This window comes from Haliotis cracherodii, unplaced genomic scaffold (genome assembly GCF_022045235.1).
Source record: "Haliotis cracherodii isolate W230 unplaced genomic scaffold, xgHalCrac1.p SCAF_11, whole genome shotgun sequence".
NCBI classification, from domain to species: Eukaryota; Metazoa; Mollusca; class Gastropoda; order Lepetellida; family Haliotidae; genus Haliotis; species Haliotis cracherodii.
This window is the reverse complement of record NW_027266266.1, coordinates 34,816,343-34,842,940: the sequence shown is the minus strand read 5'-3', so window position 1 is coordinate 34,842,940 and position 26,598 is coordinate 34,816,343. Positions and strand designations below refer to the sequence as shown.

At 40.1% G+C, this 26,598-nt stretch overlaps 1 protein-coding gene across 3 annotated transcripts; it reads left to right on the top strand.

Moving 5' to 3' along the window:
- Nucleotides 1-17: 17 nt before the first annotated feature.
- Nucleotides 18-24,430, top strand: LOC139456432 (ras-related protein Rab-34-like). Of its 3 annotated transcripts, none has more exons than XM_071238140.1 (10): nucleotides 18-85; nucleotides 1,457-1,605; nucleotides 3,511-3,602; nucleotides 4,125-4,190; nucleotides 4,832-4,933; nucleotides 5,581-5,645; nucleotides 9,785-9,912; nucleotides 10,807-10,897; nucleotides 17,983-18,102; nucleotides 18,898-24,430. In XM_071238140.1, exons 2-10 carry the CDS (start codon nucleotides 1,540-1,542, stop codon nucleotides 18,960-18,962), a joined length of 795 nt encoding a protein of 264 aa, XP_071094241.1. In that variant the 5' UTR covers nucleotides 18-85; nucleotides 1,457-1,539; the 3' UTR covers nucleotides 18,963-24,430. The 3 variants fall into 3 exon arrangements, with proteins under 3 accessions (XP_071094241.1, XP_071094240.1, XP_071094242.1); XM_071238139.1 differs by having other exon boundaries at nucleotides 29-73; XM_071238141.1 differs by lacking the exon at nucleotides 18-85 and adding an exon at nucleotides 97-484.
- Nucleotides 24,431-26,598: the final 2,168 nt, after the last annotated feature.

Genomic DNA, 26,598 nt, shown 5'->3' with positions numbered 1-26,598 from the left:
ATAGGTGTAGCGGTTCCGCTTCCGCTAAATTCCAAACACATGAACACGAGCTCTGTGGAGATTATCCGTCTATGTACGTTAGACAGTAGGTTCTGTTTCGAAACAGATCTGTTACTATTATTTTAATCGATTCGTAGAAGAAACCCACTTTCATTGCAAATTGACGGTTTCATTGAAAATATTAATGGTGTTTCAAGGATTCACCTGGTCGTCACTGTTTTATTTAGGCCCTAAAGGACAACATGCAACTAACGGTGTAAACCCATGTTATCAGATCATGAGAAAATGTGACAACATTGATAAAAAAAAGCCGCCTACCTTTGTGGGTAAAGGCAACATTTGTTCTTATTTCAATCCTTAATTATTTTGACTACCGTTGTTACTGAAAAGTCCAACAACTTCTATACTTCTGTACTGGCAACATCCAGAGGGACAGCAGCTTTCGTAAATTTAGAATTCCTACAAAGTTTATAAGCGGGTTGTGGTAAGTTCGTACCCAAAACGAATTTGTATCCCTATGGGTAAATAAATTGTGTTATATGAAATAACCCCATGCAATAAATTACTTGTATATTAAAATATGCCAATGTTTAAGAAAACACTGAGAATGGAAATGTGTATTTAAATAGAGCACCTTGCCAAATGAAAATAAATTGATGGGGCAATATGTTATTTCAACAGGATGAACATATGGGATTTATCTATCGATCGATGCTAATCTTTAAGAAAAGATTGTTTCAATTTATTTACACAGTTGTGATGGAGATTGGAGATGTTTATTTAACGAACAGCTGATGACATTATATATTTAAGCTATGAGAGGGCTTTCTAGACCTGGCTTTATGGTGATTGAATTATTTGTTTTGATAGTTTTGTATAAATGTATATCTGTGTTTTCCTTGAATGTTACAGAGAATGAATGCTTGACTGCTTAAATATGAATGCCAATGTTTTTTAACATGTGATGTTTTGGTTGTGTATGTTGTATGATAATAGTTGTATGTAAATTTTTATATATGTGTGGTTGACTGTGAAAGATTGCATGGTAATAAGCTTGTTTTATGACATCTCATCAGCTCGACTGACTTTCTCCAAGGTTAGGGCACCATCTAACTGAATCTGTCTGAATCAACCTCATATTTTACTGGCCGAGACAGATCCACCTTAGCCATGCTGGCAAACACGTTGCAGTCATCATTGATGAAAATGGCCCTGCCTGCAAAAATTCACCTGCAAAGATTACAGAACCACCTTTTCACCAATGCAGGGCGTTTTTTACTTGGGATTGTTTTGGCATGGGGGTTACTTCAGTCATAACCCATCCTTAACAAGGGGATGTGCTGATCCTGTTAAAAAAAGTGTTCCGCCATGATTCTTCTTTCATGAAATTACACATACTGTTTTCATGAAAACAAAATGCTTATTTGAATAATTTAATTCAGCTTTTATTTTTCAGTTGATATGCAGAATTAATCATTTGCTCGACTTACTGCAATCACTCCGTCCGTACCCCACTGTCCCAGCTGTGTGACCAGCGTCATGTCTGCAGGTCGTACAATTACGTCGGCTGTGGCCAAAGACAGGGTCATTTCCAAGTTCCCTCAAGTGAGAACATGAATTTTAATTAGGACTCATAGAAGTATGTCTTAATTTCAAAATGTTCACAAATTACAATTAACCTTTGTGCATGCTAAAGATTTTGGCCATGAAAAAGCAGTCATTATAGATGCATCTAAGTCCAGAATGAAAACAAATGATTTGTTTGCCCTTATCAACTGTCCAAGCCAGAAAAACATGCCAGACTAAATGCATTAGCAAATTGTTCCTTAGCAAATTGTTTTTGAACTGTCCACAGCAGCGTGTGATTTTGAAGTGATTGATACACGTCAGAGAAAGTTGTCAGAGAAAGTGTTTGAACTTGATTATCTTTCAGAACTGAACTGAATATGATGAATGTTTTTCAGTCTGTCTCTAATGTTATCATAATCAAAAATGAAAAACTCGTAGAGTGTCCAGTGTTGTCCCAGTCTGTATGTACGACCTGGTGAGACCGGCACTCGTAGTGTCCTGTGTCGTCCTGGTCTGTATGTACAACCTGGTGAGACTGGCACTCGTGTCCTGGTCTGTATGTACGACCCGGTGAGACCGGCACTCGTAAAGTGTCCTGTGTCGTCCTGATCTGTATGTATGACCTGGTGAGAACGGCACTCGTAGAGTGTCCTGTGTCGTCCTGGTCTGTATGTACAAACTGGTGAGACTGGCACTCATAGTGACCTGTGTTGTCCTGGTCTGTATGTACGACCTGGTGAGACCGGCACTTGTAGAGCGTCCTGTGTCGTCCTGGTCTGTATGTACGACCTGGTGAGAACGACACTTGTAGAGCGTCCTGGTCTGTATGTACGACCTGGTGAGACCGGCACTTGTAGAGCGTCCTGTGTCGTCCTGGTCTGTATGTACGACCTGGTGAGACCGGCACTTGTAGGGCGTCCTGTGTCGTCCTGGTCTGTATGTACGACCTGGTGAGACCGGCACTTGTAGGGCGTCCTGTGTCGTCCTGGTCTGTATGTACGACCTGGTGAGACCGGCACTTGTAGAGCGTCCTGTGTCGTCCTGGTCTGTATGTACGACCTGGTGAGACCGGCACTTGTAGGGCGTCCTGTGTCGTCCTGGTCTGTATGTACGACCTGGTGAGACCAGCACTCATAGTGACCTGTGTCATCCTGGTCTGCATGTACAACCTGGTGAGACCAGCACTCATAGTGTCCTGTGTCGTCCTGGTCTGTATGTACAACCTGGTGAGACCAGCACTCATAGTGTCCTGTGTCATCCTGGTCTGTATGTACGACCTGGTGAGACCAGCACTCATAGTGTCCTGTGTCGTCCTGGTCTGTATGTACGACCTGGTGAGACCAGCACTCATAGTGTCCTGTGTCGTCCTGGTCTGTATGTACAACCTGGTGAGACCAGCACTCATAGTGTCCTGTGTCATCCTGGTCTGTATGTACAACCTGGTAAGACCAGCACTCATAGTGTCCTGTGTCGTCCTGGTCTGTATGTACAACCTGGTGAGACCAGCACTCATAGTGTCCTGTGTCATCCTGGTCTGTATGTACGACCTGGTGAGACCAGCACTCATAGTGTCCTGTGTCATCCTGGTCTGTATGTACGACCTGGTTAGACCAGCACTCATAGTGTCCTGTGTCGTCCTGGTCTGTATGTACGACCTGGTGAGACCAGCACTTGTAGAGCGTCCTGTGTCATCCTGGTCTGTATGTACGACCTGGTGAGACCAGCACTCATAGTGTCCTGTGTCGTCCTGGTCTGTATGTACAACCTGGTGAGACCAGCACTCATAGTGTCCTGTGTCGTCCTGGTCTGTATGTACGACCTGGTGAGACCGGCACTTGTAGGGCGTCCTGTGTCGTCCTGGTCTGTATGTACGACCTGGTGAGACCGGCACTTGTAGGGCGTCCTGTGTCGTCCTGGTCTGCATGTATGATGTTGTTCCAGGCCTTCCACCCGGATGCAACACCTTATCAGAAGATGAACTTCCACCCCAAGGTGAAAGCAGCATGTACAGAAAACAGAACAGGAAGAGTTGGGTAGGTAGATATGACTCACCTGTCCCCTGTAGTCAGGATGGGCTTTCCAGGATAGAAGCTGTTCTCTGTAACCTGTGTTTGGCATAAGTGGCGATTGTGTCACCAGACACTGCTAGCATGGTAGTTTGCTCATAGTATCAACCACTCTTTTATCTGACTTGATTGTTTACAGTCAGTTGTCCTGTATATTTCAGGTGGCCCTTTGGTACCCCATTTATCTATTTTAACCGTGAAGATCTGGGGTAGATTAGGTCTTCAGCAACCCATGCTTGCCGTAAATGGTGACTATGCTTGTCATAAGAGACTCAGTTATTTACAGACCGCTGTCATATAGCTGGAATATTGTTGAGTGCGGTGTTAAAACAATAAACAAACAAACATTTGTCTATTCTCCATTTTACTTCAGATTATATTTGATAAATATATTTGTGCATCCATCAAACTTTGACAGTTGACAGTTTTGTGTTCAAATGCTGTGAAGTGTTTGCCGTGGTTACAAGAAAGATGTGTTTGTGGTTGCAGGTTGAAGATATCCAAGGCGGTGCTGGTGGGAGATGTGGCTGTTGGGAAGACCTGCCTCGTTAACAGGTGAGAGATTGTGTGAGATGCACCTAGGACAAAGGCTGTCAGAATGTGCTTGATATTGTTCGGTAGCCTAGTTGTTCCTTAAATGTTTTCTCGTCATGCTAAATATCTGTTTGATTTCTAATATGGGGAAGGTTTGTGAAACCAACTCTTGATATTATGGGAAGATTGCTAGAAGCAGTGGAAACCATACTCAGTCAAATTACACTCAGATTTGAAAAAAGATGAGCATCCTTCATTATCAGTGTATCTGCCATAAATATTGTTTTGAGGCTTCACATGACACAGCACTGAAAAAGTCATTCCTTCAAATTTCATTCATGTGCAAGAGAAATTCTACGAGGTGTTATTGCAATGTGGGGTCAAAGGAGCTGTGATTGTGAATTTGTCCATGGTATTTATCGTAACTGGAGCGTGTACAGTCTGTTTGCAGCAAAAAACAAATTGCTCTGTATATTAAGAAACTCATTCCTCAATCTCCCAAAATAACATTTATTTACCCCAGCCGATTCATTGTTGTTTTTGATGAATTGACGTACTTAACTTACTTAACATGCCTGATATGTCTGACTTGATTATTGACAGGCATCAGTGATGTAGTCAGTTGTTGTCACAGTTTGAGTGTTCCCTGCCACATGTTCCAGGTTCTGCCATGACGTGTTTGACCGAGACTACAAGGCCACAATAGGCGTTGACTTTGAAGTGGAGAAGTTCAGTATTTTGTCCACGCCTTTCACCTTACAGATGTAAGTTGTTCTGGGTATTTGGTTCAAGTCAGTCCTGTCTTTTGTAAGAATTTTACTGCCAAAGTAAGATGCTGTTTTTTATATCAATGACTGGGAGCGGGCAGCCCAGTCTCCTCAATTTGCTGTGCAGAGTTGCTTCCCTTTCATATGCCCGCAACCTATGATTATGGATTTGAATCCCAGATTTGCCCTGATTATGATTCTTGGTTTGTCAGTACCGTTTAATGTAGTCAATGTCAAAGATCTGCATTTCAAAGATTGTAGACACAGGAAATTTAGGAGAAACTGTCAAAATAATTTTGAAGCATTGTTATTGTTTTGTGAATGGGTGACCGTTACAGAGAGGTTGTCATGCAAGTGTGTTAGGGATGGCAGCATGATGACCAGTAAACCTCTTTATTATGCAATGTCATTTTTAAATGCTGTCGTCATAAAAGTATTCTCATCTCTCAGAAAGGTACCTAAAAATTGCAAGTTAATAGTTTACCAAGAATGTGCGCATTAATATATCACATGTTACGGTTGGTGATTAGTCAGTCAGACATTGACCATAGGCAATATAATTCCAACTGAAACTTGTTTTTGACACTGATTTTCGGTATCAGGGATTTACCCACAACACATAAATGGTCATGTTTAACTGACAGATGGGACACAGCAGGTCAGGAGAGGTTCAAGTGTATAGCTGCATCATACTACCGGGGAGCCAACAGTGAGTACCACACAACTAGGGGGGGTCACTCTGCCCTTTGTTCCCCACTCTAACTGGCTGTCATGCAGTGACTTCTTTAAGGCTAAGAACAGCAGTGTTTCTTCTGCACCATTGCACCACTTTAAAACATGTGCATAGGGCCCTTTCAATTCTATTTAAGAACCTATATTTGATTTCCTGGGTTGTGTTCATCTGTCATCTGTCATGTAGTGTAGGCAGTTGGGGTTTCGCCAATTGGGGATCAAACAATCTGGCCTGACTTTATTTCAGTTGAAAAAATGAAGTTGAAATGCCTCATTTGTTTTGTTTTGATTAATCTTATCCTATCTCACACTACGCATTTCTTCCTTCTTCTTTCATTCCATGTATGGAAACATCCTAAAACAAGGTTTCCAGATTCTATAACCATTTCTCTGTGACTGATGTGGTGTTTGTAAGCCTTGTCTTTGGTGTTGTGAATGTTCTCACCTATCAGCCTTTATGAATTACCTGCATAAATGTGAAAATGTAACGTTAATCAGAGTTAAACCTAAATAAAGCTTTACTTATCATTTACCACAATCATTGGATGTTGTACATGGGCCGTTGGCTACCAAGAAGCCTAAAAGCGTTACTACCAAAGCTTTGGTCCATTCCATCGTCAAATTCTCTATCAAACCACCACTGCCACCTACCTTCTGGTGCATGTGGGATTCTCCGACCATCACCTGAAAGGCGCCTTCTCCTGTTAACACAGTTAAACCCAGCGACGTTGTCCCGCCATGTTCTACCTCCTCTCCCCAGGTTCCACAAGTTCTGTCGACCACAGCTACAATCGACACCTCGGACAACTTCCACATCAACTATTGAAATAAGGAGGAGCAGAGAGCGTCAGGGGAAAAACCACCGGTCCAAAGAGCGACTTTCTAAGGAACGACATCTTGGAAAGCAACACAAGGGTCGACATTGAAAGGATCGATCTTCCAAGTGTCAACATTCGCAGGATTGATCTTCCAAGAGTCGACATTCGCAGGATCAATCTTCCATGGTTTGACATTATACTAAGCAGAAGTCTAAGGGAGATTGACATTGCACCAATGAGGAATATTCCGACTCTCATGAGTGTCGTCACTCTACAGATCAATGCTACACCTACGCCCAGCCGCAATCATCTGACTTTGACCCTCAATAACACTCCCACTGACACTTTTCTAGGAGGTATAGATACGACAGGTCATGATTGGGATAGATACACCTCAGGTCATGATTGGGATAGATACACCTCTCCGTCACAGCAATATCATCATATGCTGTACCAGCCGTTTGCCTGTCATGATCGTTACGGGGACCATCGATACCATCCTTTCTTGGTCTATTGATAGATGCCAGATTACTATTAATATGCATATCCTCAAAATTAACATGAGGATCCAAAAGAGGATCGGCATCGACCTTCCTCTTGTACACGTTCTAGTTCCCCGGCAGCTAGTAGTACAGGCCAGATCATCCAGCAGATCCCATTCCCCATCGCCGGTACAGTAACGTGACCTCCCCCTGTGGCAACTTCTACTAGTACGATCCCTCCAGCCACTGCACTTTTGCCGACTTTGTGGGATCATAGAGATCAGACCCTCTTTGGACTTTGGTTCCCTTCTACGGTCTTCATCTGCAGCTCTTTTGCAGTGCTCCGGACAGTCAACATTACCACCCAGGGACTGCATCTCAGGCGGCTGCTTCTATTACACTGGCTACAGCTCATCTCAACACTACACCTATGTAATGGGAAACTACACCAGACAGTCAAGCTTCACCTCTTTCATCAACTGGCATATACACAAGCTTTGACCCTGTATTGCGGACATGCTCAATCTTCCTGAGCTTCCAGTGATGATCTACTCACAGGTTTTGTGATGTGGTCCAGCACTGCTTCGTCCATGACGCTGCCCCCAGGCAGACTATGACAGACCTGCCTAAGAAGTGGGATCAGGCCTTTTCAGCTTTCCGTCATCAAAGGGACAAGCTGTCTGCTCCCCAGTTTATCATTGCAGAGACTCATGGGATGTCCTCCATTGCCACTACTCCGGAGTTAGACAGGACTGTTTCGACGCTCAATCCCAAGTGCTATTCTAATACATCCATCATTGAAGAACGGACACTGGCTCATCTTGAGATTACCATCAGACATACTGTCGGCTCTTCTTGTGGAACTAATGGACTGGAGAACCCTTCCTAATTGGTTATAAGTCATGGTTGAATAAATTCCCTACTTCAAAGCTATGCAGTCATTCTTAAAACGATGTCCTACGTGAAGACACATAATGAATGTTATACCAGATTTCATAGCGTTGTGTCCTAGTAAGGTAAAGCGGTCATTTCACTTATTACAGTCCATGTCATTCAGACGCTATTGTGTGACAATCTTGTGGTTGAAGCATGTTTTGCATCAGCTTCCTCGTGTATATCTTACAGGCTTCAGTATCTGCGACCCACCATCCAAACATGGGATAAAATGCATCGTGTAGGATAGGATGAGTTTAAAAATTATATTTATATTCTTATCCTAGCTCACATGTTATATATCCATCTGATCATCCCCGCATCACAGTTACACTAGCCTGTCAGCTCCCATCTTCCCGATGCAAGTGAGTTATCTGACTTTAAAAGTCCAGTTTCCACCCTTGATGAACTACGTCCCTTGGGCACGCCAGAAACCTATGATTGTGGGTTCGAATCCTGGTTCGCCCCGATTATGTTTCTAGGTATGTCAGCACCATACCTGTGCTCATGGGTTTCACCGAAGTGGTAAACGTCTGAGAACTGCATCACTTCGGGCTTTCCTCCCACATTAAGCTGACACGCCGTAATATAACTGGAATACTGTTAAAAGCGGCTTTAAACCCAACTCACTCGCTCACTCACCTTGATGAACTAGGCTGGAATTCCTGGGCTCGATTGTAGCGCCACCTGTGGCTATTATGAGTTCTGTCCCTCCTATGCCTCTCCTATGGACCAATCAGATTTCAAGCCCTCGTATCACTTGCGTTAGCTTCAAACAAAATAGCGGCGCCCAGTCAAGACTATCTGATCGATAATCAAGGTCTATGTTGTGATAAGACGGATCTTACATCGCGAATTGCATCAAATCATGTGAGATCCGTGATTAAAAACATGAAAAGACTTGAAATTATCTGTTGACACCGAGTTGGTGGTGCACATGCTTTGCAAATCCTGCAATCGACCGAGATCTGCATGACAGTTTACAAACCGTATTTCAATTTCATTGTGCGGTTTTGATTTGACTATGCATAGACTTGTTAGTCCAGCCAAAATGTAACTCCATAATACCAGCCTAGTTAGGCAAGAGTTTTAGAAGCTGTAAACTTTATTTTACGATGTTTCCATACAAGGAATGAAAGACGAAGGAAGAAATGCGAAGTGTGAGATAGGATAAGATTAATCAAAACAAAACAAATGAGGCATTTCAACTTCCTTTTTTCAACTGAAATAAAGTCAGGCCAGATTGTTTGATCTTTGGTAGTGGCTAAACCCCAACTACCTACACTACATGACAGATGACAGATGAACACAACCCAGGAAATCAAATATAGGTTCTTAAATAGAATTGAAAGGGCCCTATGCACATATTTTAAAGTGGTGCAACTTTGTGCAATTTTAAATTTATTATTTATTTATATGTTTATTAATTTATTTATATTAAATCCTCCTTCCAACATCACTTTCAAAAGAAAATATGCCTGAGAAATATTAAGTTACTGTTTATGAGACACAGCCTTACATTTTGTGAGTGCTTTTGTGTTTTGAAGAGGTAGAAAATGTCCTAGTTATATGCTCATTGATAACTCTCTCTAGATTGGTGTATTGAGTCATGGTTCAGTAAGATTTAATCTCTTCTGTTGTTTAGTTTTGACTCACAGATACTGGCACTGTGAAGGATGAAAAAGATGGAGGATATTACCATAGTTACAGTATATTTTTATCATGTTAGGGCTCTATGTTAATGCCTGGCTCACTCTTAACTGACTGTTCACAAAATCGAACTACTCAAACCTCAATATTGACATCTCTAAGAGAAAAGTCAGGTTGCAGCTAGATGATACTTTGAAGTACAAACTGAGGGTGTATTATTTCTGTGTTTACAGTTGTGATGGTTGCATTTGACCTGTCTGACGAGGCATCATTACGGAGTGTTCCCAAGTGGATGGACGAAGCATGTGAGAATGCAGCGGACCCCATCAAATGTCTTGTTGGAACAAAGAAAGATCTGATGGTACGCAGTGGTCTGAGTAAGGGAAGTGATTCTAGGGGTCGGGTCGGGAATGTAGATGATGGTTTCACTTCCTCTAAAATTATTGATCCATATATTTTCATACTTGGTATACACCTTCTCTAGCATGGGGCCCTGCTTTGAAAGCGTTTGGGTTAAGATTAGTCAAAGGTCAGGGTCAGCATTCAGTGCTAGTTCCTTGTGCACCTTTACTGGCAAAATCCTGATATTTGGATCATTGATGGATCTTAAGAAGTTCATCAAGGTAGGAAGTCAGGTATTGTGTTCAGACTGGACCAATCTCGTTAAGATTAGATCCTAGTTCCCACTACCGTGAAGCAAAGATCTGTGGACATCCCATTACAGGTCATGTAAGAACGACCTTTTCTTCCAACAATCAGAACATCGCTTTCCAGATAGGGTAAGTGACAGTCGGGATGTGTTTTCTATTCATGCAATCTTGAAAAGGATAACACAAGGTATTGAAAATGATAGCTACAGTCTGTAAGACTCATTATGTCAAAATCATTGTGTATCTCTCATTCGGCTGTACTGAGAGCGAGCCTGAACATGCTGGAAATACATGGACTGTTAAACTGTGAGCAGCGTGGAGACAATGGCAGTGAAGGCACTACAAACTCCTCCAGTTAGGGAATATGTTTGACTAAACAGTAAGGTGTTTTTGAGTCAGTAACAGTTTACACCGCAGTTATCATGGTTATCCTTGTTAGCAGGTAAAACACTGCATCCAACAGCCCTCATTGGTCGTCTGTTAATACCATCATGGCGAATTAGGACCCCATTCTGACCCACAATGATAAATATCAACTCTGTGATAGCAAGAAATGCTAATACTACAGGTGGAGTTCTGAATTAACTCCCTGTCTTACTTTTCAGTCTCCGGCTGGGTACATCGATGTCGAGTTCCGCGCCATGGCACTGGCCAATCAGTTAGGTGCTGAGTTTTGGGCTGTGTCCTCCAAGACAGGTAACATTATAACCAGTGAACTGAGATGACCTATTCTTGTTGAAATACCAGATATGCACTGTTCCAACAAACTAACATTGGTTATATGTTATCATCACCATGTTTTATCTCCACTTATACAGGAGGAAACATTGTGTGAAAAGGTGGTTCGTGGAAAAACAGAAAAGTTAGAAATATTCAATTTAAGTCCCAGATATAATAATGACATAATGTGGTGAACACTTGACAATATTTCATCTCATTCACCTCAGAGGTGTTATCAAGTGATCTCTGGTCATAGTCTATTCCACAATGTGTGCTTCAGTTTCAACAAAATACTTCAAATCATCAAATTACCATTACCAAAATGCCACTTATTTGGATTATGTGTTAATATCAATACACTGTGTCACCCTGTGTTAATATCAATACACTTTTTTGCCCTGTGTTAATATCAATACACTGTGTCACCCTGTGTTAATATCGATACACTGTGTTGCCCTGTGTTGATATCAATACACTGTGTCACCCTATGTTAATATCAATACACTGTGTCACCCTGTGTTAATATCAATACACTGTTTTGCCCTGTGTTATTATCATAACACTATGTTGCCCTGTGTTAATATCATTACACTGTGTTGCCCTGTTTTAATATCAATACACTGTGTCACCCTGTGTTAATATCAATACACTGTGTTGCCCTGTGTTGATATCAATACACTGTGTCACCCTGTGTTAATATCAATACACTGTGTCATCCTGTATTAATATCAATACACTGTGTCACCCTGTGTTAATATCAATACACTGTGTCACCCTGTGTTATTATCGATACACTGTGTCATCCTCTGTTAATATCAATACACTGTGTTGCCCTGTGTTGATATCAATACACTGTGTCACCCTGTGTTAATATCAATACACTGTGTCATCCTGTATTAATATCAATACACTGTGTCACCCTGTGTTAATATCAATACACTGTGTCACCCTGTGTTAATATCGATACACTGTGTCACCCTGTGTTAATATCAATACACCGTGTTGCCCTGTGTTGATATCAATACACTGTGTCACCCTGTGTTAATATCAATACACTCTGTCATCCTGTATTAATATCGATACACTGTGTCACCCTGTGTTAATATCAATACACTGTGTCACCCTGTGTTATTATCGATACACTGTGTCATCCTCTGTTAATATCAATACACTGTGTTGCCCTGTGTTGATATCAATACACTGTGTCACCCTGTATTAATATCAATACACCGTGTCATCCTGTATTAATATCAATACACTGTGTCACCATGTGTTAATATCAATACACTGTGTCACCCTGTGTTAATATCAATACACTGTGTCACCCTGTGTTAATATCGATACACTGTGTTGCCCTGTGTTAATATCAATACACTGTGTTGCCCTGTGTTGATATCAATACACTGTGTCACCCTGTGTTAATATCAATACACTGTGTCATCCTGTATTAATATCAATACACTGTGTCACCCTGTGTTAATATCAATACACTGTGTCACCCTGTGTTATTATCGATACACTGTGTCATCCTGTATTAATATCAATACACTGTGTTGCCCTGTGTTGATATCAATACACTGTGTCACCCTGTGTTAATATCAATACACTGTGTCACCCTGTGTTAATATCAATACACTGTGTCACCATGTGTTAATATCAATACACTGTGTCACCCTGTGTTAATATCAATACACTGTGTCACCCTGTGTTAATATCGATACACTGTGTTGCCCTGTGTTAATATCAATACACTGTGTCACCCTTTGTTATTATAGACATGCTGTGTCACCCTGTGTTAATATCAATACACTGTGTCACCCTGTGTTAATATCAATACACTGTGTTGCCCTGTGTTAATATCAATACACCGTGTCACCCTGTATTAATATCAATACACTATGTTGCCCTGTGTTAATATCAATACACTGTGTTAACATCGATATGCTGCGTCACCCTGTGTTAATATTGATACACTGTGTCACCCTGTGTTAATATCAATACACCGTGTCACCCTGTGTTAATATCAATACACTGTTTTGCCCTGTGTTAATATCGATACACTGTGTCACCCTCTGTTAATATCGATACACTGTGTTGCCCTGTGTTAATATCAATACACTGTGTTGCCCTGTGTTAATATCAATACACTGTGTTGCCCTGTGTTAATATCAATACACTGTGTTGCCCTGTGTTAATATCAATACACCATGTCACCCTGCATTAATATCGATACACTGTGTCACCCTGTGTTAATATCAATACACTGTGTCACCCTGTGTTAATATTGATACACTGTGTCACCCTGTGTTAATATCAATACACCATGTCACCCTGCATTAATATCAATACACTGTGTCACCCTGTGTTAATATCAATACACCTTGTCACCCTGTATTAATATCAATACACTGTGTCACCCTGTGTTAATATTGATACACTGTGTCACCCTGTGTTAATATCAATATGCTGTGTCACCCTGTGTTCATATCAATACAGTGTCACCCTGTATTAATATCGATATGCTGTGTCACCCTGTGTTAATATCGATACATTGGGTCACCCTGTGTTGATATCGATGCTCTCTCTCACCCTGTGTTAATATCGATATGTTGGGTCAACCTGTGTTAATATCGATACGCTCTCTCACCCTGTGTTAATACTGATACTGTGCCACCCTGTGTCTATATTGATAAACTGTGCCACCCTGTGTTAACGTATATCGCTGTGTATAAGGCGAGTTTTTCGTACCTAAAATGAGGGGGTTAAAAAGGGGGGTCGTCTTATACACGGAGTCGAAGATCTCACATTTTTTTCCACTGGCGATGTCAACCGGCGTCCGATAGCCAGCCAAGCATTTGACAAAAAAACTTCGCATTTCGTCCTAAATAACTGTTCCAATAACTATTTCCATACATAAACATGATTTGTATCTCTTTTCCTTGAATAAAGTTTAATAATTTCTGCAAATAAAGTTGAAATGACCCTCGCCTCAATGCAGATTGTCAAACCACCTGACACGATAAAACAATCAACATCCGTGAGTAGAGAGCCGGAAGTACCGGTAAGCATTTGCATATTGCACATGTGACATAACATGTGATAACCGGTGAAGCTGAAATCAATTCCCGCTGTTTTTACAGTTGTGTTGGAGACGGTGTGTACATGTGATTGTGGAATAAACACGCTGAATGTGAAGCAAACATAAGCCTAGTTAGTTACAACATAGTTAACTGGCGATTAAATTACTCACCTGTGTTAATATCGATACGTTGTGTCACCCTGTGTTAATATTGATATACTGTGCCACCCTGTGTTAATATCGATACACTGTGTCACCCTGTGTTAATATTGATACACTGTGTCACCCTGTGTTAATATTGATACTCTGTGTCACCCTGTGTTAATATTGATACACTGTGTCACCCTGTGTTAATATTGATACTCTGTGTCACCCTGTGTTGATATTGATATTGTGCCACCTTGTGTCTATATTGATATACTGTGCCACCCTGTGTTAATATTGATACGCTGTTTCACCCTGTGTTAATATTGATACTCTGTGTCAACCTGTGTTAATATTGATACTGTGCCACCCTGTGTCTATATTGATATACTGTGCCTACCAGTGTTAATATTGATACACTGTTTCACCCTGTGTTAATATCGATACACTGTGTCACCCTGTGTTAATATTGATATACTGTGCCACCCTGTGTTAATATCGATACACTGTGTCACCCTGTGTTAATATTGATACACTGTGTCACCCTGTGTTAATATTGATACTGTGTCACCCTATGTTAATATTTATACTGTGCCAACCTGTGTATATATTGAGATACTGTGCCACTCTGTGTTAATATCGATGATACACTGTGTCACCCTGTATTATCGATACGCTGTGTCACCCTGTGTTAATATTGATATACTGTGCCACCCTGTGTTAATATTGATGTACTGTGCCACCCTGTGTTAATATTGATGTACTGTGCCACCCTGTGTTAATATTGATATTAGGGGTTGGGACGATTCACCGATACATCGATGTATCAAGATACATTACAGTTCGATACGACTATCGATTCGTGGGTCTATGTATCGATACAAAACGATACACAGCTGATATACTACGAGTAACAAAACGTATTTGCCGCTGTTTACATCGTCCGTTTTGTTCCAACGCAGTCAGTAAAGAAAATAAAGGGATGAGACAAGGGCAAATATGATTGGTTGATTTTCGCAGTACGACCAATCAAATGACTCATATTAGTTTCAGCCTTCAATCATGGCGACTGGTTTTCCGGCCAAGAAGCATCGAGTCCCCAGACACCGTAGGCCGGTTTACGGGCCAAGCCATAGTCACATCAAAACAGTATATATTTTTATGGACCTATCTGTAATATCATTCATTTATTAAATCTATCACATTTCATAATGTCTGAAATACATATTCCAATTCAATTTATCATTCTTTATCAATAAATTAAAAAAATATTCACTAATTCCCGCGATGTTATTGAAATACGGGTTCACATCGAACATGTCAAAGAGCAAAATAAAGACGTTTTAAACAAATCTTTGAATATATTATACAAAGTAATAAATAATATCAACAAAAATATATCTAAAAGTAATCAAACTTACATCTAAGTTATTATTTCCATCTTTTCGTGCGATCGCGTGTAATGTAAGTCAAATGACATCTCGGCTTTCGTCGCCTTGAATTCTCGGCTCGGACACGATGTTTGATGCAAAAATATATGCATGAAAAATCTTTGTCACAGCTCGTAACCTAGCACGATACGTTCATGAAGTTCCATATTTTTAATATATATCGTGATTTCCTGCTTAAAACGTTCAGAATAGCACGATTTAACAAAATAAATTTCTCCAACTTCTGAAATTTATCAAACACGAGCTTGGTATGGTAGAATATCTCTTCATGTTACTGAGAGGACAGCCGCTGTTATCGGAAAATGGGTGATGACAGAAACTATTCATATTTCTTTTTTTAAAATGATTTTCCAATTACGTAAACAATGAAAATAAAACAGAAATAGGTAAGTGGATTTTATGAAATCTTATAAGTTATATTTGCCGAAAATCGTCAAGTTTTCACTTCCTTGGTCCTTAATCTGGATGTTAAACGTGTTAGCTTACATTTTTTATTTACAACGAACTTAATTAAGTTGTAAATGCATTATTTTAAATAATGTGAAAAACATAACTTTCATATTTATAAACCATAGGATCAGACCTTTCAAGTGGTGTATAACATGTAGTGGCAAATATGTTTTACAAGCAGATATTTTCTTTGATAAATGTTTGCTTCATCTGTCCCACAAGAGTCTCTGGGAACTCGGTGTCCCAGCAGTAAACACTTCTGGTTGACTGGTGTTGAAAGAGTTAATGTTCAGACATCAGTTAAACATGTCTGACTTTGTTTTGTGATTTACTAATTAGTGTGATGTTGATTATTCAAGTTCAGAGTTTCAGACAATTTGCCTTTCATTGATCATTGTGAGAAAATCACAAACCAGTGGTTGTTTTTACCAAATAGTTCTGCTGTTCAGATGACATTTAGAATGCATTTTTATTGCAGAAAATCCAGGTATTTAGTCAGGCTCCTCAACTCAGGTGTTTTGAGTCTTACTATTGAGTGACATGTGCTGTGTTTGACACATGTTCTGAAGGAAAATTTGAGTTATTTGATGAGAACTATTTTACATTAAACTTTCATCATCTTCCACCATCTTGTGACATTATTTTTTGTATCGTATCGTACGTATCATATCGTGACCCCACTATCGTGATACGTATCATATCGTGACCTTGTGTATCGTCCCAGCCCTAATTGATATACTGTGTCACCCTGTGTTTATACATCTTCCCGAGGCAAGAGAGTTAATTGACTTTTAAAGTCTAGTTTCCACCTATTCTGTTCCACCCGAACTAGGCTGGTATTATGGAGTTACATTTTGGCTGGACTAATGAGTCTATGCATAGTCCAATCAAAATCTCGAAAAAAAAGGCGATTTCGGTCAATTGTAGGATTTGCAAAGCATGTGCACCGCCAACTCGTCAATAGATATTTTCCAAACCTTTTCATATTTTTAATCAAGGTGCTCGCGTGATTTGATGCACTTCGCGATGTTAGACCCGTTTTATCACAATATAGATCTTGATTACAATTATATCGTCTTGACTGGGCGCTGCCATTTTGTTTGAAAAAAATGCAAGTGGTGGAATCGGATTGGTCCATAGGAGAGGCTCAGAAGGGTCATAGCTCATAATAACCCCTGGTGGCGCTACGATGGAGCCTAGGAATTCCAGCCTAGTTCGGCAAGGGTTTAAAACTGGACTCTTAAAGTCAGTTAAATCTCTTGCCTCAGGAAGATGGTGTTTATATTGATACTCTGTGTCACCCTGTGTTAATATTGATACTCTGTGTCACCCTGTGTTAATATTGATACTCTGTGTCACCCTGTGTTAATATTGATACTCTTTGTCACCCTGTGTTGATATTGATACTATCACCCTGTGTTAATATTGATACTCTGTGTCACCCTGTCTTAATATTGATAATCTTTGTCACCCTGTGTTTATATTAATAAACTTTGTAACCCTGTGTTAATATTGATATGCTGTTTCACCCTGTGTTAATATTGATACTCTTTGTCACCCTGTGTTAGTATTGATACACTAGGTCACCCTGTGTTAATATTGATACTCTGTGTCACCCTGTGTTAATATTGGTACTCTTTGTCACCCTGTGTTAATATTGATACTGTGTCACCTTGTGTTAATATCAATACACTGTGTCACCTTGTGTTAATATCGATACACTGTGTCTCCCTGTGTTAATATTGATACACTCCCTGACCCTGTGTTAATACTGATACCCTTTGTTTTCCTGTGTTAATATTGATACTCTGCATCACCCTGTGTTAATATTGATACTCTTTGTTCCATATTAACTATATTTAATCCAAACTCTTTTTTTTATATCTTTTCTGCCAGTACATTTTGGTGTTAGTTGAGTTGTGCCAATCATGTTCCAGGTGAGAATGTACGAGACTTCTTCTTCCGAGCAGTGTCCTTGGCCTTTGACAACGCTCTCCTTAAAGAAGTCGATACCTCTGCCACATCACCAACAAAGCAAATTGGAAATGATTTGATAAGTGAGTAAACAGTCCTCGCCTAAGTTGAAAAGTAAATGGTTCTACTGCATGTATATTAATTGTTTTCCCTTTAACTTTATCATATTGAATTTTGTTCTTGCTGTTCTCTGCCACAGTATTGAATTGTAGGTACCGATACCCTTAGGATCTTTACATTTTAACATTTTGGTACTGATTCGCCTCTAATCTTTACATTAGAGTTCTGACATGGACACACCAACTTTCATCCTCAACTTCTGCATTGGATGTCTACTGCCTACTGTAACAAATGATAAACGACTTGTATATTAATCATCATCTGGTTGAATCCATGTTAACCAAAATAATGATGTCATTGACAGATGATGGAGGAACATAGTGAACACAATAAATTCTGTTTATAGTGGGAATACTTTCACTCACTCTGTTTATAGTGGGAGTACTTCTTGACAGACACACTGTTTATAGTGGGAGTACTTCTTGATAGACTCACTGTTTATAGTGGGAGTACTTCTTGACAGACACTGTTTAAAGTGGGAATAGTTCTTGACAGACACTGTTTATAGTGGGAATAGTTCTTGACAGACACTGTTTATAGTGGGAATAGTTCTTGACAGACACAGGGTGATGGGGGTGGACTAGTAGTTAAAGTGTTCGCTTTTCAGGTTCAATTTCCCCACATGGGTGCAAAATTTGAAGCCTATTTCTGGTGTCCCCCGCCCTGATATTTCTGGAATATTGATAAAAATGGCGTAAAACCATACTCACTCACTCACTCTTGACAGACACTCTGGTTATGACACTCTTTGTTTCCAGATGTACAGCAGGAAAATACAGACATGTTTGAACGTCGGAAAAAGAAGATGAACTGCTGCCAGTGATGACTGTATGTGTGATGAGACGAAGCCAGGATGTATCTACGTCCTGCTGATTGTGTGCTGGTGCTTGAACTGTTTGCTGTTGAGGCAGGGTAGACAGTGCCATACTTAGAGGGGGAAAAAGTGGCATAAGTTTATGACCAAAACTGTTAAATCAAAACTGCCATTTTTTTCTTTGAAGTTCCAACAAATGTACATAAGTAACCTACTCTTTCATTCTAGATACATGTACAGATTGTAGAAGCATATGATTTAAGTTGCCATGATTAGTTTTGCAGAGTTGTGTCCTTTACCCATGCCAGATCACTGGTTTGAGTCTGAGGTTGCACAATGCCTATGGATGTTACCACAGTGGTGAAAGTCTGGAGACCTGAGTCACACTGACACAGCTGGCTGTAAGGGAAGGAAGCACTGGAGTGCTAGTCACACTAGAGCTGCCCCTCATGAAAGTGTGTGCAACATGGTCATTTATTGGAATGGTTGCATGCCTCAGTACCAAGATTATTGTATTTTCATGATTGTTGTTTGGTTGTATGGGAACAAGTCATCCCAACATGATAAACTGTACACTGGATTCAACTCTGAAATGACAAGGTACAACCCCTAACAGAACAAGCATGGCAATACTCATCATCACACCAAAAGCAGATGAGTAGCTGACTTCATGTGGCCAGGTTACACTAGGGCTATCTGGACATACTCTGGTAGGACATGTTAGAAGTGGTAGGGAAATGAATCTCCACTTCAATGATTCAGCTTATAGCAAATGTCATTTTTACAAATTCATTTTGGCATCTTGTTGTATAATATTAATTGATATATATTGTATCATCTATGGCATGAAGTAATGGATTGTGACAGCATCCAATGTACAATCACAGTGTTACCATCATGTAGTGATAATCTGGCATGAAAGTCAGGAGTGAATTACATGCAGCTGATAGAGAATAGAATCACATGAAGAATTTGCTTGAAGGTCAAACTGCTAAGGAAATTTAGCATCTATAGGATGGTCACACCAGATTTGACTGTCCATTGCACTTTTATGTGTTGTTTGTGTAAGAACTGCCCGTACTGAGTCTGTATTGATCGGGCATTACGCCCACAGGTCTTGCCTGGAACTGCTTCTGTACAGCCATCTCTGCATGTATCACTTGAACAGAACTACATGTTAACCACAACAAAGTTCATTTTAACCCTCTGTCATAGGAAAAGTGACATTGTTTTTGTGAGTAGCTGCCAACATAAGCAGCTACTATTAGAGCACTGTGTCCACTGTCCAGCAAGTGTCAGTGTGCTGTGTAGACCACTTGTTTTCTTAGTAAATGGGGCTGTTTTCCCTTATTGTGGTGAGATATGTGGTGATATGCTCAGATGAGCACAAAGTGTGAGCTGTAACTAAATCTGCTGTTATCAGTGGATAGCTATGGTAATAGTGTTGTACCAGGACCAGTCTAGAAATGATGTACTTCTATCTTCCTGCCTAGGACCTCATTAAATTCAGGTTTGCTGCACAGAAACATTTGAATTCTATGCAGCAAATGATAATGTGTCCTCATACAAATCACTTGAATATCTTAAATCATGAAATTAATGCAGAAAATGTGAGATTGCCTGCTTGCAGTGATGTACTTCCTCTGAACAGATTGGAGTTTATTTTCATGTCAGGTTCTCTGCACAGGCGGAGACAAGGACATACATAACAAAGCTCACAGTAGACAATGTAACTGCATGCTAGATATAGACCAGTTGTGCATGCCTTGTGGTCAGGTTGTTTCCACAAGTCGATTGAGCCCTTATGACAGTCGCCAACCTTGTAAGGTAATCTTACCGTTACAAGTACCACACTGCTCACCCAGGGAGTGAGGATGTCCTGTAAGAGCAGCTCATCTCTGTACAAAGGATTGCGTACACCAACTCGTGGAACAACACTTAGTCCCGGGACCAAAACTATCTCATTTGAATACTCCTTATTTGGAATTTCCTGCTTTGATTTCATGAAGTTAGATCACATGTCAAGTTAAGATTGTAAAGATATTGTGATATTCTTCAATCGACCTGTTATCGCCCCAAAACTGTTTCATGAAATTTGAAGTTTACAGTCTTGGTGTTAGGACTTACCAATTTGTCTTTTTACATATTTCAAAGGCAGGGCTATTAGCATTGATATCCTGATACATTTTAATCCAAATGTTGTCACTGGCATTAGTTTGGTGACACATTAACTTCATGACATACACTATATTGCTTGTTGTTTTTACTGAACTGCTCGTGTGTATAGAACATTGAAGCTCTACATCCACACACTTCCTATATGACTATGATGATACACTAGATGTTGTACAGTACAATGTTACTGCAAGGGTCACAATGAATGTATATATATATATATATGTTCATTCAGGGTTTAGATGGGATACATATTGTTGTACATGGGTTATGATGTTAAACTCTTGTAACACAACTTCATAATTCCTGTTGCGACTGAAACGAGGTTTGTGTATGCTCCGCCCAAAGGTCACAATTACATTGTTCACCTCAGGCCTTCTGCTTTATTGTCTTGGTTTACAAAACCAAAGGACAAAAAAAATGAAGTGAGTTTTGGCAAGTTTCCCGATCAATTATCTTTCCATATTATTTTGCAGTTGCACTTCATTGATGTTGTGACCTATGAGTTTGTTTTTCATTCATTAGCAGAAGAACTGATGTGGAATTTGAAAATTATTATATATTATTTTTTTACCACCTACATTGAATTTTAGGACTTATTTGATGTATCATTCATTTGTATTTGATCATTATTGTGATACAGAGGTCAGTTACAGTCTAATACAAGCTACACGGGTTATCATACAATGAGTGGTATACAAAGGTAAATGAATTGTGGATGCCTTTTTGACATGTGAAGTTTTGTCAGTGCCTTTGTTGCAATAATTTTGTTGTAGCTTAGGAACTCCTGTATGACTGTATCAAGGTGCACAGCGGGGCCACGGGTGGCCCAGTCGTCAAGAGTTGCATCCCTTGGGCAGGCCACCAACCTATGATTGTGGGTTCGAATCCCAGTTTGCCCTGATTGTGTTTCTAGGTTTGTCAGCTGATGGGTTTCACCGAAGTGGTAAACGTCTGAGACCTGCATCACTTCCGGCTTTCCTCCCTCATTAAGCTGACACCCTGTGATATAACTTGAATACTGTTAAAAATGTGGTTAAAGCTTGAAATTGTTAACTTTCTGGTGCTTTTCCTCATTGAATTCCGAGGTGATTTAATATCTAGATCAAGGCTCATGATGTCAGTCACTGGATTGCCTGGTCCACACTTCTTTACTTACAGACTGATGTCATATAGCTGGAATATTGCTGTGTTCAGTGTTGAACAACAAACAAATGAACAAACGAAATAGCAAACTTCATAGATGATCAAAAGTGCAAGATGGTTTCCTGAGTGTGAGGGACCATTCCCAAGACATGGTTGTAGTCACAATTACTGGTGTAATTAAGGTTTTCTTCTGATGCTGAAGTTATGTGAACAGGAAATTCACTGAATATTTACCAGCCAATATTGCCTCAGTTTTATTTCTGTACTGATCTTTGAGTGAGTTCCTTGCTGATTGATATCGGCTCAGCACTACAAGGGTCTGCTAACTGGGGGTTCTAACCCCAGCTTTATCCCATGATGAACATAGGTGTCAGGCACCCATGTCTGAAGGTTTCACATCAGGCCGCGGAAGGCAGGTGGGGCAAGCTGAAGAGTGAGGTAGGACTTCGTGAATTTGTTTTATTGAAAATAAAAGTAATGACTGAGGAACATTATTTTTATTTTTTTCCCACCAAGAATACATAGAAACAGATCTGGGCACACGTTGAGTTTGGCTCTTTAAGACAATGTCAGTTGTCAACCAAGGCATTCTTCATAGGATATGGGATAATTTGAAAATTCTATTTCTTCATTGGTGATACATATGACCAATGTACAGAATTTAAAGTGATGTGCTGATACCCAAGAAATATTTCCTTTTGTTTTAGTCTTTAAGTACCTATGAATGACATCACCTGGACGTTCCTTCCACAAGAAGCTATCAAGCTATGATGTTACTGTACTACTTAGAGATGCTTTGAGTGTTGACATCCTTGCCTTTCTGTACATAGCCTTATCTAATGTTTGTATTCTTTTAGGTATATTTTGTTATCATTACCGTCCATCTGATCTAGTTGTACTGTCTTTCATGCCAAACCTGTTTTTAAACCAGATGATAATTCCGACATGTCTGTTGTTGTTTGTGTATTGTACATGTCTAATTGTAGAAGCATTTGTTTTTGTTTTGAATTGAAACTTTATGAATAAGTTGACAAGCGTTTCTATGTTCCTATGTGTTCATATATTGTTGTGTGTATTGTATGTGAAGTTGATGTGCAGATGATGAGGTGCCTATGTCTGAATTATGTCCCACAACAATCTCCTGTGTAGAGAACCATCAGCAGTGCCAGGGTCTTGAGGCCCTGTTTTCTATAATTATGATTGATGGTTTCTCAGTGCCATACTCGTGGTCTTGGGTTTCAGCAAACTGGCAATTGTCTAAGACCTGCAACCTTTTCATGCTTGATTTAATTAAAATACTGTCAAAGCAGAGCCTGACACACTCACTCACCCTGGTTATGACTACTGTCCATCACGACTTGATGAAGCCAAGTTATTGTCCTGAAAGGCAATCCACATGGCGTACACTATCACTTGGCAGTACGTTATGGTGATGGACGAAAGAACACATGATGTTAGCAGGAGGAATATTACTGCTGCGTTCAGTATATGGCTTCAGTACAGCAGGTAACTGTGATGCCTCAGTGTATCGGTAAGCACCAGCCTGTTTGTAGGTGTAACCACTGTACCAGACATATACTCTTACTTCACTTTGGGCTTGCCCTCCAACATTAGCTGACACTGGAATGATTTACCATAAACTTAAATAGTGTTGAAAGAGATGTTGAAGCCAGCTCACTCAGTCACACCACAACGTACATTGCCTAACAATCTCTGGCCAGTTGAGGCACGCACAGGAGATGTAGCAAATACTTCCCTTCCTGGAGAGTCCTGTTTCCATCAGCATATTGAGATCATTGTCCCCTTTCTTCTTTCTATCAGCATGTCTCGAATGTTTCTGAAGTCCATTCAAAGTTTACTCTGTTAGATTTGGAAACCAATAAGTTAGATATTTGTTGTTCATAAGAAACGGGCATACAAAGTAATGAGTTGTGTTTAAAAAAATTCATGTCTCATCTCTTCCCATTTTCAGGAGAATGGCATAATTGTATTTTGTATATGCCCTAATACTGATCTTGTCACATATTTTAGTGATGTTCTACATTCTATATGTTGTATATTTTCAGGATATGAGTTCACTTTGATCCTGTTTTACAAAAGGTCACATATCAAGCATAATGGTGAATAATAAATCTTATAAGATTGTGATATTAATAAATTTGGCTTTTATGAAAAAAATTGTGTTCTTGCTTTGATTCAGTAAGTGTCTTAAAACTGTTTGATATCTTTTCTTAACTTCTATTATGTTCTGTCATTAGCCTTGAATTATTATGTTCTAAATGTTGTTAGGGGCCAGTTTATATTGTTATGGAAGCCTTTGATGAGTCAAGACTGCAAAACCAGTGTAGAAATCTGAACCATATTAGTATGGGACATTGGCACCTTGTCTTGCCAGTAGTTGGGTGCAGACCCATGTGAGGATGCCATGCCACTAAAGGTCCCCAGATCCCCAGTCTCCTGACAATTCAGGGTCAACACTGTTCCAGATAGGTTTCAAGCACCCTATACATGTTCCCACTGTGTGTCAGTGGTATGTCATTAATGACTGGCTTGTCTGGTCTACATCAGATAACTTCCATGCTGCATCCTTGATCAACTTCACCAACATAACTTCAAAAAATGTAGAAAATGACCCATGCAGCAAGGATTCCTAATGTCTGCAGGTCTGACAGTTTTACTGCAGTGATATTGGTAAAGTGTTGGTCTTAGTGTTATAAACATCTAGTGAGAGCATCCTATTGTTTTTAAGGGGGAGGGGGGCTTGTTTCTGTAGGTTAACATATTGGCAGGACTTACTGCAGAATGTCCATCTGTATTATGGATGTTCTACAGCAAGGCCCTGTGCCATGAATATTCTGTAGTAAGTCCGTTTGTCCTAGGAAGATTTTATGGAAAGTCTCCCTCTTCCAGGCATACTAGTTTTCAATATTCTACCATGACACTGAAGAAAATGACAGGTCAAAATACCTCAAACTTAACATGCCGTTTCGTAAGGTTCATGGAAAGTGTTTTGGAAACCAAATCATTGACGAAAATTGTTTCAGATTGGTCTTTTGACTTATGAGACAGATAAAACCCTCTGGGTTGGGTTAAACATGTAAACACTCAGGGTCGGGACAAACCCACGAGGCTTTCCCCCGAGTTTGTCTGTGTCCCTCATGTTTACCTTTTCACCCAAACCTCAGGAGTGTGTTTATCCTTTACATAATCCCTCCAACAATAAGTGACAGACACCACCGAGCAGTCACTTCCTATTGCTGACTAGTCAGATTCGCTTGATTTTGATTGGTCAATCAGAGGTTTGAAATCACCTTAAACACCGCTGATAAAGTTCCGTGAATGAAATTCCACACGGTCCCATATTCCATTGTTGTGATTCTAAAGTACTGTCGGAAATACTAGAAAACTGCTTTTCTGGCTTCATTTGATTAATACGAGTCACAGGACTATAAAATGAGCAATTATCAAAATAACGCAACTTTCCCTAATCTAGCCTGTCATAACTGACACTGTGATTACCCTTAAAATGTACTTTTATAGGTAAAATGATGATCAACTTAGATAATATTCGTGTGTTGTCATGCATGTTTATATAATCTTTATTCATTGGGTATTTTAGGCCACAGGCACAATATACATTACAGTTTATACAGTGAGGTGAGGTGAAATTGGGTTTAACGTCGCGTCCAAGATTATTGCACTCACACACACACGTGCATGCACGTCGCTATATGTGTGTGTGTGTGTGTGTGTGTGTGTGTGTGGCTGCTTGTACTAGAACGGACTGATGCCGATTTATAGTGCTAGCCCACTGAGATACCATGCCGCAGTTTTAACATGAATACCCCACTCAGACACAGTATACTGACTCCGAGCCGACCAGTCCTTGCTTTAACCCCTTAATGCCGAGCGCCAGACGGGGTAACAACAAGTACCATCTTTAAACGTCTTTTGGTATGACGCGGCCGGGGATCGAACCCCGGACTTTCTGCTCTCCGGGCGGACGCTCTACCACTAGACCACGGAGGCGGTTTATACAGTGAGAGAGAAACATTACACAAGATTTACACAAGAGGTAGTTTCATTGATTTGTAAATGAATACGGATATATTTTGAATGATTAATACATTATTCGATGCCATTAAAATATTAAAGGTATATATATATGTGGGGGGGGGGGGGGGGGGGGCGGGGGGCGGTGTAGGTATCGGTAAAACTTAGGTAAAAAAAATTATAAAATGAAATTCATTTTCAATTTGATTTTGATTGCAAGCCACACAACCTTTCAGATTTTACCTCTTTTTTTTTATACCTCCCAGTCTCA